The sequence below is a fragment of the Magnolia sinica genome, chromosome 15 (genome assembly GCF_029962835.1).
Source record: "Magnolia sinica isolate HGM2019 chromosome 15, MsV1, whole genome shotgun sequence".
Classification (NCBI taxonomy): Eukaryota; Viridiplantae; Streptophyta; class Magnoliopsida; order Magnoliales; family Magnoliaceae; genus Magnolia; species Magnolia sinica.
In genome coordinates, this window is record NC_080587.1 from 6,692,727 (window position 1) to 6,710,542 (window position 17,816).

Consider the following 17,816-nt stretch of genomic DNA (forward strand, 5'->3'; position numbering starts at 1 on the left):
CACTTCAGTCATTTCAACTGACCAAAAGGCAATCTTACGTGCTTTCCTTTAGTCAAGACACTGTCTACTAAAAATGCTTAACTTACTCTCAGTAGATGTATTATCATTTTAATTAATTGTACTTCTTCAGGAGTGCGATGGAGCCACACATGGGCATCTAATACCAGAGACAATTCAGGAGCTCATGATAATCTAAGGCTAATGCTACCTTGAATGCTTGCATGGTTGAAGTTACACTGCAAATGATCAGTTCAAATCTAAGGTAATTAACTTTAAGATTATTAATTTTAAATATATGTTGGAGTGAAATTAAGTCACTAAGGCCTAGCTCTGATAGAAATAAAATTTTAAATGTGAAAAATCATGCTGTTTATAGTATTTTTGTTACATTATTTAATCTAACAATATTTTAGGCTTGTTTGAATTGATGGAGTCCAAAGAGTAGAATTGAAAGGAAAATTCCACATCTGAGGAAAATAATGGATGAGGAAATCCATGGAAAAGAATCGTAAAAAGGTTGTCTATGTTACTTTCCATGATTTTAATGGCCCGTTTGGATACCACCAAATAAGTTACTTTTTCTACTTACAACAGTAGTTAATTAACTTATTTCAGATAAGTTTCGTTTATAATTAGATAAGTAACTTTTTTTTATCTAAAATCACATCACTTAACTTTTTTACCTTTTCTACCTTTCATAGTTACTAAAGAGACACATCAGGAGAGATGAAAGAGAGGAGAAGATGATGAATATGTTGTTAACCAAACATGCTTATCTGCTTAATAAGTAGAAACTAAGATAAGCTACTTGATGCATAAGTAGCTTATCTTAAGTAACTTACGATCCGAACGCCCCCTAATGGAAATGTGGAATGATCACTGATCAAAAAGTGATATTTGCCTCTCAAAAAGTGTGGAAATGTGGATAATCAAAGTCTTTGGAAGAAAATGAAAACACTCTTTTCTAGGAAAACTGTAGAAAAGAAAATAGCTTCTCACATGTAACTTTATTGTCGCAACAGACAGAAAACATCACATTAGCAGAAAACTCTTTCTTTGCCACAGTTTTTTTTTGGATTCCACCAATCCAAACAGGCAGGCCAATCATCCTTTTATGGACATTGCAATGATCAGATTGTTGGAATGACAAGAATTACATGCTGAACAATCATACAATGAAGGATGTTATTATCAAATAATGCACTTACCATGATTGTACATACCCTATAATGAAGTAAATTCCATGGAACTATTTGTCCATTATGCAAATTCTGTCTTAGCATTGTCAACTACCTGAATTTTTTTGGTAGATGCATCATATGGTTCCTGGATTGCCTTTTGTGGTTAACTGATATGTTTGGCAAACAGATCATTTAAACACCATCATTTCATTGTGAAATGGGAATGGAACTCCTCCAAATGAATAAGGAGCCTAGCAGCAAACATGCCAATGTGGTGCACTTGTGTGAGCCTGAGCAAGAAAGCTGGTTGTTGAACCAAAAATCAGGCCAGTCTACTTATTAGGTAGGTGACACGCATATGTTGAATGTGAATCAATAGTTATTTTCTTTGCAAAGTTTCCAATTTTTTGTTACAAAAGTGGCGCAACTGGTGTGTGGATGACACTGAGTTTTGGAAGTTCATATCGCAATGGAACGTCATGTTTACATGATTTTAGGTTTGCTAACAGGGCTCTCTCCCCTTCTGATCCACCATGTGATGATTCAAATTGTTCATCCAGAAGTTCCAACTGAAGATGGTCCATACATGGAAAGTCTTCCTTATCTAAAAGCAACTTGAAACAATGGTCTATATGTTATGCGAACTTGAAGATGTGATATCAGTTAGATTTCTCTCATGGGGGCGGCCATATATTATGGGACCTTCTAGATGTATAGTTTGGATCAACATATCATGGGGTGAATGGGCAAGCCTTGATAGCAAATCTCATTTAGTGCTAAACTGTCACTGTATTAATAATCAAATTTTATACGCTTTTTTCTTTATATTTAACTTGATCTTTTTGCTGATGTGTTTCCTAGACATGTTTGAATGCTTGTTGCATTCTCTCTCTCTCTCTCTCTCTCTCTCTCTCTCTCTCTCTCTCTCTCTGTGTAACTTTGGTTTTGATCATCACATCCTATTGAGTAGTCCGGGGAAGATGATTGAGAATTGATCACCTACCAGCAATAACAGGACTAGTTCTTGTACTATAACATCTTTACCGCCAAAATGCCATTTGTGTAGGAAATTAGTACTATGAAAAACTATAGGCCTCCCTTCTCAAAAACCAGGCTGATCAGATCACTAGGTGTGCATTCCAATGTTGTGGCCCATCTGATGAGTGGACCAGCCTGATTTCTGTGCCAGGTAATCTTCATGGTGATGCCTACCATTTTCATAGTACTGGTGTCAATTATACACAGCTGGAATGTACCATGTCGACAAGATACAACACCATAAGTTGTGGTAACTTGCTTGTGGGTAATCAGTTCTCAGGATGATTTCTTAAATTGTTATATGATGGTTCCTTAATACTGACAGAATTTATTTATTTTGGTAACCCTGGACCTTTCAGGATTAAAGATATGTTTAAGGATGAAAGTGGTTATTGAAGGAGGGAATTCTTGGCTATTACAAATGATGTGGAGATTTTCTTGGCCTTTGGAAAGTGCATTCTTGCTTCGAAGCCGAGCTCTATTTTGAATGAGTTAAGGTTGTGATCTTGCTTCTTGGAAATTTAATGTGTATATTCCTGGTAGTTGGTTTAATTGTATTATTGACTCTCTTGCAAAGGGGTCCATAGATATCTTTTATTAGTGACTCTTATCCATTGCCTTGATTTATTTTGTTATCTTCTCTTTGTATTGGGGATTCCTATCCAATGTCTTGATGGATTTTGTTTCTTTCCTGCTTTTCTATTGTTTAATAGGATTTCATTGATATTTAAAAATTGAAATAGATAGACAAAAATGAATTTTTTTGATTCATTGGAATTTTTTTAAATGATTATTTTATTGGTTTTTGTGATTAAAAAAATTCTAGCATTGAATCATGTGATATATACATAACCATTTTCATGGCTTAAACTGAATGTTAAAAACTAAGTTTTAAATAATCAAAACACACCATAGCATTTAAAACAAGTAAATTATTGAATTGATTTTGCTATCATGAGGTTCAATAACCCGCTTGTGTTTATAACTGTGCTCGTGGACATGCCATTGCACTTGCAAATATGGCACGTGTACAAGATCAAGCTCTCCATGAGATGGCCCACATGTCTTAAATCATAGAATGTGGGCCATGGTATACAAAACAAGGGATGGAATGACAGATAGAGGTTTAAAATCATTTAGACCTACTTTGATGTTTTTGGTTTTTGTGATTGAAAAGAAGAAAAAAAAAACTATTATGTAGTGTTGAATCATGTTATATAGTTAGCCATTTTTCATGCCCTTAGCTAAACTGAGTGAAAGCCTGGATTTTTGGACCAAAGGGGAAGGGGAAGGAGAAGGAGCCCTAGACTTGCATGAGATAAAGGAGGATTTATTCAATCACATAGTTTGGGCTCCTAGAATATGGTGCCCTCGTGGCAATCTAATTGATTGTAAGCTCAGATCTCACATGAATTTTTCATATTGGAACATGCAATGGCATCGACACAAGCAGGGGTCTACATGCATGTGGAATAGCGAACCTCTATATACAATATATCCTGTTTTGTATTTTTGTGATGAAGGCAACATGCGTGTGGAACCCTATGGATCCACAAGAAAGCACACATGCTAACATGGCACATATGTAATATTCAAGCTTTCTAGGAAGTGGGGGATGCTATTTTATCTTCCGGCCAAATAATCAATCTGGTACACTCAGGTGGGCCACAATGTAAAAACAAACAAAGGACTAAAACATCCCGATGTATAGACTGGCATGGCTTTTGGGCTAGGGCTCCTACTTGGTGGGGATCACATGATGGGAGGCCTGGATGTCTAAAACATGCTCTGAATTTGCACACGTCTTTGCACGTAGATGTGCTTGGCTGTATGCGTGGGATTAACTAACCTCTCATCATAATTACCTACAATCAATATAAAGAAATGGAACTAAAATACACGTCTGCATTACCTGAGTTCTTATTTAGAGGTTTGCTAAGCTTGTGTGCCTGGGAGCCCAACTACATGTCATCTATTGTATTTATTTCAGTATACATATTAAGCATCTATTCAAGTCTGAGATATTAACTATTATGCTTGTTACAAAATGGGTTTTATGTGCTATACTTATGTTCAAGGAATTGATCTGCCATTGTATTTTACTGTTTGGTTGTGTATCGCTCCATTTACTTTCTTGTTCATGTTCGAAATTTTACAATGCCAAACAGCTGGGACAGGAATACCAAGTTTGATGGGCCATTGCCAAATAACAGGTTTCAAGAACTCAGGGGATTCCACAAAAGGGATTTTCATTTGGATGGCAAAATGGATGTCATGTTCAAAATATAGTTTAAAATCCCCAAAACTTGACTTGATGTTCAGTCTGTTCCAGTTGACTCGAAAACTCAACCCAACTTCACTCAATATCTAATAATTATAAAATAAAAATATATATATATTAAGATTGGTAGTAAATAATACTTATGTTTAATATGTAAATAATATGAAACAGATAATAATAATAATAAAGACCTAGACACTGAATATGATGCAGGTTAAGGGATCGCAAGTGGCTGATTCACACCAGCCTTTCCATATTCTTTTTAATAAACTCTTTAACAAGGCGAGTGACTCAGTTGGAGTCACCATGAGTCGCTTTGAATCAATCGAGTCAACGGTTGACTCAATGAGTCTCTTTGAGAGTCTGAGTTGGTACCAAGCCACTTCTGAAACTGAGTTCCTGTCAATTCAGTTCAATATCTTGCCAAGTCAGGGTGGCTCGGCTGAGTTTCGATTGAAGTTAGCAAGTTTTAGAACTATGCTTCAAAATATGGATGTTATTTGTGGAATGTGCTTGTTTTATGAGAAAAATGGTCATACCATAGTATGAGTGTAATGGTTCTCATGCATAACTCAAAAGTCCAAATTCTAATGAAAAGGTAAAGTTTGGTATTTGAGCCTTGATAAACATCAAAAACATGCATTGTTTTTTGTTGTTTGTTAACAAAGAGTTCATGCTTGGCTGACGTTTTTATCCGTTCTTCTCCACAACTTTTACATTTTTCAGCCATAGTGATGCATGTAATATGAATTATTATTTAAGATATCTATTTTAGTACTTTTGACTTTATAAGAGGGCTATTTTTTTAATCATTATCTTTATTTGGTTTTGATGGTTCATGTCTAATGAAGCACATCTAACATAAAAACATGATCTTATCCTTAGTCAAGCCCTCTGCCCCATGTGTCTAACTGCTTCACATCCCAACTAATATATTCTTATTTCTTTTGCAATATAGCTTGAATTTTGTAGAATAAAGAACCAAGCTATAAACCGTGCATGCAGCTTAAGGGAGGGGTAAGGAGGAGATGAACATGAGAGACCCCTGAACTAGTGTGGATCTACATGACAGTCCATACATGTGAATGTGCTGCATCACTCTTCCATCAAGCTTTCCTCTCCTCCCACTCATAACAATAAAGGCAACATGAACAATGTGAAAGCTTCTGTTTGCTCCCATAATTCCTTTTCCATTCTCAAGTAAGATAATTTCGTAGATATATCGGCACTATTTTGTTATATTTCTTTTGATGGAGCCATAAGTTTTCTCTAATGCCCTATTATTTCATTTGTTGTTTATGCAGTTAACGCTTGGCCAGTCATCATTTCCAAAATATCAAAAGTTGATGATACAAGGAATTCTAAGTGGAATTGCTCATGTGTGGCGGATGTAGGTTGTTCGCAGCACGCATGCCAACTTAGGATATGTGTCATAGACATGGGTAATTGGGCATTCATCTGGTAGGGAAAACTACCATCAACCCTAACACAAACATTAGGCTGGTTGACTCATCAGATGGGCCGTGCATGTACATTGAATATGGGCCATTCTTCATTTCTTCCAATGGTCCATTTTTCTCATACAAATGTGGGCCACCTATAGAGTAGACCAATATGATTTTTGGGCTTGAGCATTAGCATAATGTGCCTTTACCTATCATGCACTGCTCCTGTGTACCTCAAGCAGCGTTCATCTAATTGTATTTATTGTATGGGCTGTTTTTGAAAAATAATACAAATTAGTAAATGTTTGCTAGGTGTTTCTATATCGAGCTAGGCGAGCCTTAGATCAGAAAGCGATAAGGGAAACATGCGTGGAACTCAGCAGAGAACATTTACCTGTTAAACCAAAAACTAACAAGAAGTTGTTCACTCATTTGTTATATTTATGCCAAAAAAAAGAAGGAAAGGTTCGCCTGTTTTCAGTGCAAGAAGCACATTAGCTCCCTTGGTACTTTCAAAGTTCTCCTTGCCTTTTCTACAATACATTTAAACATTAGATTTTCATCTTACCTTTCACATTCCATCAAACTTTCATAGTTTTGCTTAATTCACATCTAAGACATCTATGACAGAAATCAGCATTCTTTTCTTGTATTTTTCTTTATTATGAGGATACTTAGTTTCCCAGAATGTGTTTCAGTTGGATTTGAGTGAGGGAGCAAATGAGGCATTGTCTACTACATTGCAGCTAATGATAAACAAAAACTATGCCATGATGTTGGTGAGCTATATCACGCATCCATCTCTCACTTCTCATATTAAAGGAACGGACTAAAGGAGGGAAGCGATGACTGATGATAGCAAGCATCCCCACGATGGAGAATGACCATAGAAAGATCTTTCCACATTGAGGAAAGATCTCTCGATTTGCATTAGGTAACCTTAACAATTACATTCTCTCTTCATCTTGTTCTCCTATTCCCATATTCCGTGCTTGGTTGTAATGGAGCATTAATGCCAGGAACTTTACTTCCCTTCTAATTGCATTTTTTAATAACATCTGTAAGTTCTCACATATGTATCTAATATTGAACTGACTTTCCAAGTTCTTTCAACTGTTCGTACATCGTCATGCAGGAAGTGGACACTTAGAATGCCTAAGATGAGAAGCAACAATAGCCGGTGAATGCCAACACTCAAAGAATCGAAGCATCTATGAACAAGTAAGAAATCTTTTTTTCTTCAAAAAAAGTTGAATCTAATTGAACTCAGTAAGATCGATGATCATTAATGCTTCTTATGTTTGTATAACAATGTTGCCCACATGCAATGTGAGCAGTAACCAAAATAAAATGCTTGTTATATATGTTCGACAGGCCTATTGGATATCCTTGGCGACCATCTATCTTATGGACATGTCTTTGTGGAGCTGTCTCACCTATGTCCTTTGGGAAGTTGAGTACATAGTCTATGATCTGTAAATACTTTCGGAGAGCTAACGTATCTATATCAAGTTGAAAGACAAACCAATGCTACAAACCTTACCACATAAGTGGCAATAAATGCGAGTGGCAAGCTGCTGCTAGTTCACAAGATTCTTCTGTCGGTTATAAATGGAGGGTTAGAGAGCACTGATTGTTTTTCAGGCACCTGACTTGTCAATGACATTGAATTTGTAATCTTTCTTTTCCATGGAGTTGATGTTTACGAATGTTAAATTAAGCCAAATGCAAATGTAGACCATGTGTAATTTGTACATGGATCAGATGATGTTTATCTTTCCATAAACTTCTTTTTTTTTCTTCCAAATCTATAAATATGGACATACCAATTTGACTAGGACGAAAGTAATAGTTAAATTTGTGAATGCGGCGCCATGGGAACTTGTACAAACAGCATAGCTGAACTATGGCACAATAATAACTTGGATTAAGTAGCTGAGATATGGCTCTGCAAGATGGTATGCTGATGGCGGTTAAGATAGGCTTGGTGGGTAATGTCTTAGTTTTATTCAAGCTTTAAGGTAAGTGTGGGTATGGGATGCCAGGAGGTGAAACTCATACCCACAGCAAACTGCATTGATGCAGTGACTGTCGTAGGTGAGGCTATTTCTTCAGTGCATCATCTTTCAAACCAGACCACACAGTGGGCAGTGGAGATATGAAACAGTGAGTAATGGAGATATGGGATTCACATCTCTCCTATTTGTGCAGAGGAAACAGTCCATTGCACAATACTTATAGTGTTATGTCTGCTAGAAGGCAGTCTTCTGGCAAGGCCTATATGGATTTCAGTTAGCAGATGTTTTCTACCATATCCAACGTATAACTACAGAGAAATGCTAAGGTGATTCATGTGCAGGCAGACTGGAAAGGTGGAGATTCAGGTCGCACATGTACAAGATCCAGGCTGTTCATTAGGTGGGGAATGCCATGAACACACCTTGTCCCAAAATTCTGGTTGGTCTGCATATCAGGTGAGACACACAAATGTTGAACATAGATCAACATGTATGGTTCCCCTAGTAAGTGGATTGTTTTGATTTTTGGGCCAGGGCATTTTCAAGGTGGCCCCCATCAGATCAATGGACATATCTTGCACCTTTGTACTGCCTTAGCATTTCTTGAAACTCTGCAGGCTTCAAAGGAAGGGGGAGAGATATTTACTCTAAGCATTGACGCTACTTCTCCCTTTGTGATGCATCCTGACCTGTCTGTATCATACATCTGATGGGAACATAAAATGCACACATGTTAATCTCACATTTTTATGTAGTATAGAAATTCAAGATATGACAAGATAATTTCATTTCACTTGATGAATACACAGTTCCTTGGAAGACATAGGCACGAGAAACAAATTGTGTATTAGGCCGTTTCAGAAAATGATCAAAATAGAGTTTATACGTAGCAAATGCAGCTGTTTGAAATTATTAAAAATGTTTTAAATTATGTTGATAAGCATTTTGAATTCTGATTTGAATAAGAGAAGCAACATATACAATATGTGATCGAAATAGTTGCCTTGTTCTCTTACCCATCAATGGTACGGGCAGTGGACCTCTCAATATTCTATGAGATTATCTAGAAGGCCCCATCATGGGATGTGCCATGGCCTAATATATCCCCTATCAGATGAAATCAGCCATCCAATAAAAATGTATAATTACAACCAACAGTCCGCAACATACAGAATAGTCAGGACATCCAATGGCGAAGATTTTTTGGGGTATATCCCATCCACCGTGGGCCCCACCAAAGTAAGTGAGCAAATTCTCAATCCAACATTATATATTTACTCATTTTGTCAAAAACAAAATAAAATACTGCTGGAGAGTATCTTGAGTAGTACTAATTAACTCAGGAATAGTTATACGATCCTTGATGGCTTGACCAATGGATATGGGAGTACACTCAGATCTAGTTTGTAAAAGTGGTGCGCATTGTTTAGTGATCCAAACCATTCGTTTATTGGGCCCCACCACAAAAGAATCTTCAAGATCTGTGTTTCCTCCTGTCTGTAGTTTACTGTAGTAAATTACCTGGAAGCAGAGCTGGAGAGCATCATCTCTATGTGAATTTCTGAGGTTAACTAAAATTAAACCAGTAAAACCAGTCCTGTCATGGTTGTTGTCGAATAGATCAAAGACGTGAGGAGCAAGGGGGAGAAGCGAGCTCATGTTCATTGCTTTTAGCACTTGTTCAAATTCGGAAAGAGTGGCATTGTCTCCATTTGCACAACTGCATCGAAGGCTTCTCATTTATTGATCATTCAAAAAATTAAATAGTAAAGCAAATTATTTTCAATTGTTGCGCTAGACTACAACATGGGTCAGTCAAACTTCACAAGATAAGGCCACTCATCCTCAATAGATTTGCACATAAGCACACGAGTCTAGACTCCAATTCGTGAATCTATTGTCCATTGACAATTGCCCGAAAATCACATCGTTTTCATCATGATAATTTTGCGATTTCGCCTATCAAATTTAGATTTCTATCTTTCAAAAAGAAGAAGATTGCTAACAGTTCTCTTTTTATCGGTCTACCAATTTGCGATTGGGATATGCTCATCCAGTGGGGCCCTTGATTTAGGGGAGTCGATATTGGAATGTTACTTGCAATTTGATTAATCTTGTTAGAGGTAGTATTTAGTTTATTTTGGTGCTCCCTTGGGACACCATATTTTTGTTGTTCAATTATTAATAAAAGAGGTTAGGGAGGTCATTCTGTCATTAACATTTCATTTTCCCAAAATCCCTCTCTCTACAAAAAATCTCAATTAGAGAAGGCTGCTGTTTGGATTGCTCAATTGAGCTGAATTACGGTAGTCATGTTCATATTAGCAATTCCAACTACTCCAAGTTGACCTTTAAAACACATGGAATTGCTGTTAGGATTTGGTCATCACTATGAAACACGAATTACAGTGTTCCCACTTCCCACACTGAGATTGGTCATCCCCTCTATACTTTGAATTCTTGCAAGTTCGTTCAACAGGGCATCTGAGCAGACCCTAAAACTAACTTTAAAACATTTACTAATGGAGGAGAGATTAGAGAAGAAACTCACATTCTCTTGAAATGTTTTCTCAGCTTCTCAAGCTCCTCATTAGTAAGATCATGGAACCCTAACAGAGTCCTCAACTTCTTCGTTCTCAAGAAAACTGTGCTACTCAACACGCTCGCTATTGCTGCATGATTAGATGCAATTGCTGAGGAGAGGTCTAAATTCCATTTGAAAGGGAGAGAACTGGTTTCGGATATTAAAGGCCGATAACCAACTGACCTGTTTGTAATTGAATCAGATGTTTATGGAAGGGAAGAAGATAAAAGAAGGGTAATGGAATTACTGATTAATGAGAATTACATAGAGGATGTTATGGTCATTCCTATTGTCGGTATGGGGGGCCTTGGAAAGACAACAGTTGCTCGGCTAGCATACAATGATGCGAGGGTGGAGAGACATTTTGATTTAAGAATGTGGGTTTGTGTGTCAGATGTTTCGATGTGCAGAGGCTAACAAAAGCAACAGCAAATGTGATCTCCTAGATGTGGATTTACTGCAGCGTCACCTCTGAGAAAAGCTGAGTGGGAAGAAGTTCTTACTTGTGTTGGACGATGTATGGGATGAAAATCCCGAGAAATGGTATCGGTTGAAACAATTTCTCAGAGGAGGTGCAAGGGGTAGTAAAATCATAGTAACTACCCGTATTGAAAAAGTTGCTTTAATCATGGGCACTCTCCCTCCACACCATTTGACAAAAGATTATCAAACAATGATTGTTGGTCTTTGTTCAAGCAACGGGTGTTTGGGCATGGAAGACAAGAACATCCAAACGTTATAATGCTTGGAAAGGAAATTGTGAAAAAGTGTGGAGGCGTCCCTTTGGTGGCGAAGGCGCTCGGAAACTTGATGCACTTCAAAACAAAGGAAAGAGAGTGGTTGTTTGTCAAAGAAAGTGACATTTGGAATCTACCTTAAGAAGATCAAGATTGAGGGTTGTGATAATTTGATGTGTTTGCCATCATAGTTGCAACTCCTAACAAACCTCCAATTTCTAAAAATCTGGTATTGGCAAAGTCTAAAGGCTCTGCCGGAGTGGATAGGAAACCTGTCATCACTTCGATTTTTCGAACTTTACTATTGTCATCAATTGGAGTGTTTGCCATCCAGGTTGCAACTCCTAACAAATCTCCAACGTGTAAGAATCATAAGTTGTCCCCAATTAGAGAAGCGATGCAAGAAAGAGAAAGGCGAGGATTGGCACTACATATCACACATCCCACATATCCGTATTCACGAATCCGACCCCATTTAGGATTGTAAGCACCACTTTTCACTTAAACTTATCTTTTAAATACTACATCATTAAGACTATTTACATCTTAGTACCTTTCTAAAATTATCTTCCTATTAAACTAAGACTCTATTTACATCTTAGTACCTTTCTAAAATTATCTTCCTATTAAACTAAGACTATTTACATCTTAGAGAAGCGATGCGAGAAGGAAAAAGGCGAGGATTGGCACTACATATCACACATCCCACATATCCGTATTCACGAATCCGACCCCATTTAGGATTGTAAGCACCACTTTTCACTTAAACTTATCTTTAAAATACTACATCATTAAGACTCTATTTACATCTTAGTACCTTTCTAAAATTATCTTCCTATTAAACTAAGACTCTATTTACATCTTAGTACCTTTCTAAAATTATCTTCCTATTAAACTACCTCACCAATCAAGGTATTTGTCAAAGGGGTACCTTATGTCATGTTTTTCATGAAATGATATAAATGCCCATCCTCAATGATATACCTCAATTACTTAAATGTAAATACCATATTTATGAGGTGTTTATTGTTGAAAGTTGTGGGTAACAAGGGGCTATTGATCAGTGCTCTGTTTTCAGTGCAAGAAGCACATTAGCTTCCTTGTTACTTTCTGGGTTCTCCTTGTCTTTTCTACAATGCGTTTAAACGTTAGATTTTCATCTTACCTTTCACATTCCCTCAAGCTGCCATAGTTTTGCTTAATTCACATCTAAGACATCTACGACAAAAATAAGCATTTTGTTCTTGTATTTTTGTTTATTATGAGGATACTTAGTTTCCCAGAATGTGTTTCAGTTGGATTTGAGTGACGAAGCAAATGAGGCATTGTCTACTACATTACATCCATCTATCACTTTTCATATTAACGGAATGGGCCAAAAGGAGGGAAGTGATGACTGACTGATGATAGCAAGCATCCCCACGATGGAGAATGACCATATAAAGATCTTTCCATATTTAGGAAAGCTCCCTCGACTTGCATTAGGTAACCTTAACAATTACATTCTCTCTTCATCTTGTTCTCCTATTCCCATATTCCGTGCTTGGTTGTAATGGAGCATTAATGACAGGAACTTTACTTCCCTTCAAATTGCATTTTTTAATAACATCTGTAAGTTCTCACATATGCATTTTTCACCGATGGATGCAGTAGAAGATGTTTACAAGACTCGTTTTTATAGTATAATAATTAATAACAGTGTATATTATATAATGTATAAGAATAAGGTTTGAAAACTCAGAATTCAGCTTAGAATTGGCAAAGGCTTGAATCCTAATTGAATTGAAACTCTACTTGGTTGCCTTTTTTAATTTCAAAGGCTTGTCATCTACTCTGGTTTTTGGGATTGCTGATTACTCAATTGAAATTTTCTTTTTTTTCTTTTTCCTAAAAAGAAAAATTAAATTACCTCCTCTAACTCAACCCAGGTCATGATCAAGTTAAATCGGTGAGTTTTTCAATGACTTTATCTAGTTTCGGCTGAGAAATTTATGAGAATGCCGATACTTAAACAGGAAATACACAAATGTTTGAACCAGCATTTGCTCATCCCAATCAACATTATATGAGGGCCACCTTTCGGTGATCATATTTGTTCTTATGTGGGGGCTCCATGGTGGGTCAGAGGCACTGCAAAAAATCATCCCCATTGGTTGATCTTAATATCTGTCTGGGCCCACAATACCAGCAGCTTATAATACCTAGAGATGGCCAACATGTATGATTGATGTCCTTTTAGATTTGAGCATAAGTAGCTAATGTAACATGAATGGACTAATGGTCATGCTATATACCTCATGTGCAGTGGTCTTCTGTGAGGATCGACGTTCAGAAGACTGGAAATCAACTGCTTCGCGGATGAAGAGATGGTCTTCCAAGTATGTTCATCAAAGCTGAAGTCACCCTGTGTGGAAACCATTTCCCATAAGAAACAGAAATGCGAGGAAGTATAGCAGCACTGAGTGTGAAATCATTTCACTCAACAAATCTTTTCTATGAATTCGCATCAAACAACATAGAAAAATGAAAGAAAGAAATGTTGAGATTGACATAAATGCATTTGGAGGGTAAATTTTGAAGTTTGGGATACACTGAAGGGAAGAAAGGATGAGCAGCTCTGATGTAGAACAGGTTGCAGATGACTTCATGAAGGGCCAGAATAGAAAGAAATCAAGCCGAAAAGCTCAATCTAGGGAGAAAATGGCCTGAACACGCACTATAGCGTCTGACAGTGATTACTTGGCGCCAGTTATCAGATTCAGGTATAATATGTCATTGGAAAGCTATCGACAAGCCAACAACATGGCAACTGACAATGTTGGTTGGCTCCAAGAGATTTCTTGAAAAAAAAAGGGCTGTTTTATGGATCAAAATTGTCTTTTTGTTCAAAACCTACTATTTTTAATGTCCTGTTTTTGCTATTTTTGGGGTTTTAAGAGCACGGTTGTGGTCCAAAGTCTTTGTTTTTGTCATCTAAGAAGATGTTGCCACGGCAAAGAAGTTTCTTTACTTTTTGGTAAAATGTCTATTGATGAAATATCTCACACACACACACACACACACACACACACACACACACACACACACACACACACACACACACACACAAAAAAAACAAAAAAACAAAAAAACAAAAACAAAATATGCACGCCGACGTGGCGATAACTGTAGATGTTTATCACCTTGTGTTTTTATTAGGATATCTATTCTTGGTTCCAAATTGACCTTATATGAGGTATTTATAATAGAACAACTTTCATATGTCATTATACATCTATACAGACATGTGGAAGTGGTGGGTTTTCCAGGACCTTGTTTCTACTTATTTCCTTGTCCGGAAAAAAAAAAAAACACTGCTGTCCATGTCCAAAATCGGTATATCTATGTCGACATTGCATTGTCGCAACATTGTTTTTTGGTTACATTGACTGCTCCTCTTTATATCCTGGATTGTTTAAATTGTGTAAGATTTGTTCTAATGGAATGCTTTACTCTTTTTACTCTTTTAGGCTTGTCTTCTTTTAGTGATTTGATTAGTCTTTAAAAGATATTCAGGGATTAAGTACCCGAGAAAGTGCAAAAAGGTGACATGTTTATCTTATTTGCAACAAGCAACATAATTGCTTATCATTTATTTGTCCAATGAAATGCATTCATGAATATTGAAATCTTTTCAGTTACTTGCAACAGGAATGACAGAATTCTGAAAATAAGATCAAGATTGTGCTTTGTTGACCATCAAGAGTATACCTGTGTTGGTGTGTTTTATATAGTCCTGTTGCTTCTTATATTTTCTTATGGCTCCTTGCCTAATGTTGTGGTTGTGTGGATCTCTTGACTGGCAATTCTGCAGAAATCATCAAGAAGGCAGGATCACAAGATTAATGTAAAATCTTTTCCTGACAAAAGGTAGAGTTATATTTAATCACTAACCCAAGAGGCACGCTACTTGCAGGCATGCATCTGCAGATACCCAATACAACTGTCTCACGGAAAGTCAAAACTTGAAACACATGTTGGTGATCCAAGCCCTTCTACACACCATCGTCATGATGAATGTGTCTTCACCTACTATCAGTTTTGTCCATTCATCAAATGAGCCACACTTCTATTATGAAAATGCATGCAGTTTTGTCCATTCATTAGGTGAGCCACTCTTCTATTGAGAAAATGGATGCAGTTTTGTCCATTCATTAGGTGAGCCACACTTCTATTGAGAAAATGGATGCAGTTTTGTCCATTCATTAGGTGAGCCACACTTCTATTGAGAAAATGGATGCTTAAAAGATCGATAAGATGATAACCAATGGTACATGAGTGGACCACTCATTGACCATGTTAGTGGACTGACCGAACTTTTACACTAGGACACTTTCACCAAGGGGTAGACCTGATGAATGGAATGGATCTCACACGCGTATGCCACACTGGCACACGTGAGAGCCCTTATATTTGTCCTCTGTAGAAGTGCATTCACAAGGACTAACTCCTTCAAATGTAAAATTTCTATCCACTTGGTAATATTTTCAATCCTATGTTTACTTTATTTATGTAATATCTACACAACAGCCAAAGAACTAGTGTATGTTCATAGGAATGTATATACCGATGTATTGTATACATAACCTTCTCTAGAAGCTCAGTTAACAGTTATAGCATTGTGGATTTGTGCAGGATTTGCAAAATTGGTTATAGCTTTTGCAAGAAATGCTCACTGATGAGAAGTATAGATTGAGGTGGAGCTTTGTCTATCGCTATGGTTTCTTGGACTTCAAAGTTGTTGCATTGTTTGTGTTTGTATTTCATGCATACAAGCAAACACTAGTAGCCTACATGTTTGTGTAAGCATGAAGTGTTATTTACCAACCATCCCTTATCGACTTGGCATGAGAACAGAATAATGGAACTTTACAGAGTATTACAATTTTATTTTTTATTTTTATTTATTTATTTTGGCAGCTGTTGAACCGTGCCAAGAAATGTCAATAATGCAGCCCAATTCAGAGTAATGGAAGAATCTCTGATGAAATCTCTTTATTCACATTGAGAACACTAGGTAATTGTACATTCTTCATTTTCAACATCTGTATGCTATAGCTCGCACTGGGACAAAGGCTAAAAAGATGATGATGATAATATATTTGTGAGCCTTTGCATCTCCTTGTATTAGATTCTCCATATTCAAAATGGAGAACAATCTATTTATACAAAGCTATGCATCATTCCTTCCCATCAAGGCTATAGGATCTATTGGTTTTTATTTTATGGTAACTCAAACAGTAATATTAATAGAAATAGTTCTGAAATGTTTAGCAACATCTACAGAGACATCACTGTTGGCAGGTATCCAATCATGGTGATATATGGGAGCTAGTGAAGATCTCAACTTTTCGATGGCTCAATGGTACATGCATGGTTTTCTAAATTTATATGAATAATGACTAATTCATACATGGTTTGGGGTAAAATATTTAATCCAAAGTTACTGTTGTGTTGCAGAGATGGCGCATACTTGAATTTCAGATACAGGTCGAATCTTGATCTCCAATCTTCCTATGGATGACCTGGCTACAATTTTTCACCTTCCAACAAATACCATTCTATGAACGGATTCGACCAAACTTCCATCCAATACAACAGCTTGGATTAGAGAAGCCAGACCTGGTACCTTTCATCCCTTCCATGTTCAAGTATTTGAGGGAAAGGGGGATGAAAGTCGAAGTAAAGGTTGTCTACTTTGCAATTGAGGCTTTGTGGTTTACTCCATTCATGGATGTGGCCCACTAGACTGCATGGACAAACAATCAAGACCACCATCCCTCTGCTCACCCCTACCATTGTGAGTGATTGTACAGAAGACAGAGAATCTGTGCTACCTGATTTCAGTTGCATAGTCAGATTATGAAGACCAGCATCTACACACACCTACTGTTTGTTGGTGATTGTACAAAAAACATGCAGATAGGAGAATCCTAGCTGCCCAATTTTCTCCGTTGAATGTGATATTTATACAGTTCGTACAAAAATGGCTGATTTTTGTCATCACCCATTTGCTTGAAGGCTCTTACTCAAACGGATAGGATTGTCCAATTGATGTGATATTTATAAAGTTGCCTGTTGCCACAGGGCTTATAAGATTGACATACCAGATGATCCACCCATGAGCCATGCAGGTCCAATCAAGCAGTAGACCCTCTGACATAAGGGCAGGCTCCAAATTGAAAATGAAGCAATAGGCCTCCCAAATTCTATGTCAAGGGTAGGCAATCTTGTGTTCAAAAGAGATTCTTTAGATCGAGCATGGATGTTCTTCATTGCTTGCAAGTTTATCAGCTGCTATGCTTCACGAGTAGCAATGATCACTTTACTAGCTGTTTGTATCTCTATCCTTGTGTTGAGTTTAGAAGGCTAAAGTATAAATGGATGTTTAAGTAGAGGAAGAAAGAGTGATAGTATTTATTTTGGAATGCATGTAAAACAGATTTGTAGTCTGACTGTTATGCTTGTTACTAGTAATCATATGAGTTTCATG

General features: G+C 37.0%; 1 protein-coding gene and 2 long non-coding RNA genes across 4 annotated transcripts; 2 read left to right on the forward strand and 1 right to left on the reverse strand.

The window, feature by feature from the left end:
• Positions 1–30: 30 nt before the first annotated feature.
• Positions 31–7,986, forward strand: LOC131227015 (uncharacterized). Of its 2 annotated transcripts, XR_009162029.1 has the most exons (7): positions 31–262; positions 1,369–1,524; positions 2,579–2,716; positions 5,459–5,700; positions 6,692–6,879; positions 7,081–7,166; positions 7,320–7,986. It is a non-coding gene; the product is annotated as an uncharacterized LOC131227015 (long non-coding RNA). The 2 variants fall into 2 exon arrangements; XR_009162028.1 differs by lacking the exon at positions 1,369–1,524 and having other exon boundaries at positions 38–262; positions 7,320–7,959.
• A 533-nt stretch (positions 7,987–8,519) lies between these two features.
• Positions 8,520–13,703, reverse strand: LOC131228123 (calcium and calcium/calmodulin-dependent serine/threonine-protein kinase-like). The gene is made up of 4 exons (XM_058223955.1): positions 13,579–13,703; positions 10,515–10,730; positions 9,485–9,683; positions 8,520–8,669 (listed from the first exon to the last, which is right to left on the reverse strand). The coding sequence occupies exons 1-4, from the start codon at positions 13,701–13,703 to the stop codon at positions 8,520–8,522; spliced, it is 690 nt and encodes a 229-aa protein (XP_058079938.1).
• Positions 13,704–14,430: 727 nt separating this feature from the next.
• Positions 14,431–17,383, forward strand: LOC131227016 (uncharacterized). Its single transcript, XR_009162030.1, has 6 exons — positions 14,431–15,042; positions 15,254–15,781; positions 15,959–16,020; positions 16,244–16,340; positions 16,610–16,688; positions 16,784–17,383. It is a non-coding gene; the product is annotated as an uncharacterized LOC131227016 (long non-coding RNA).
• Positions 17,384–17,816: the final 433 nt, after the last annotated feature.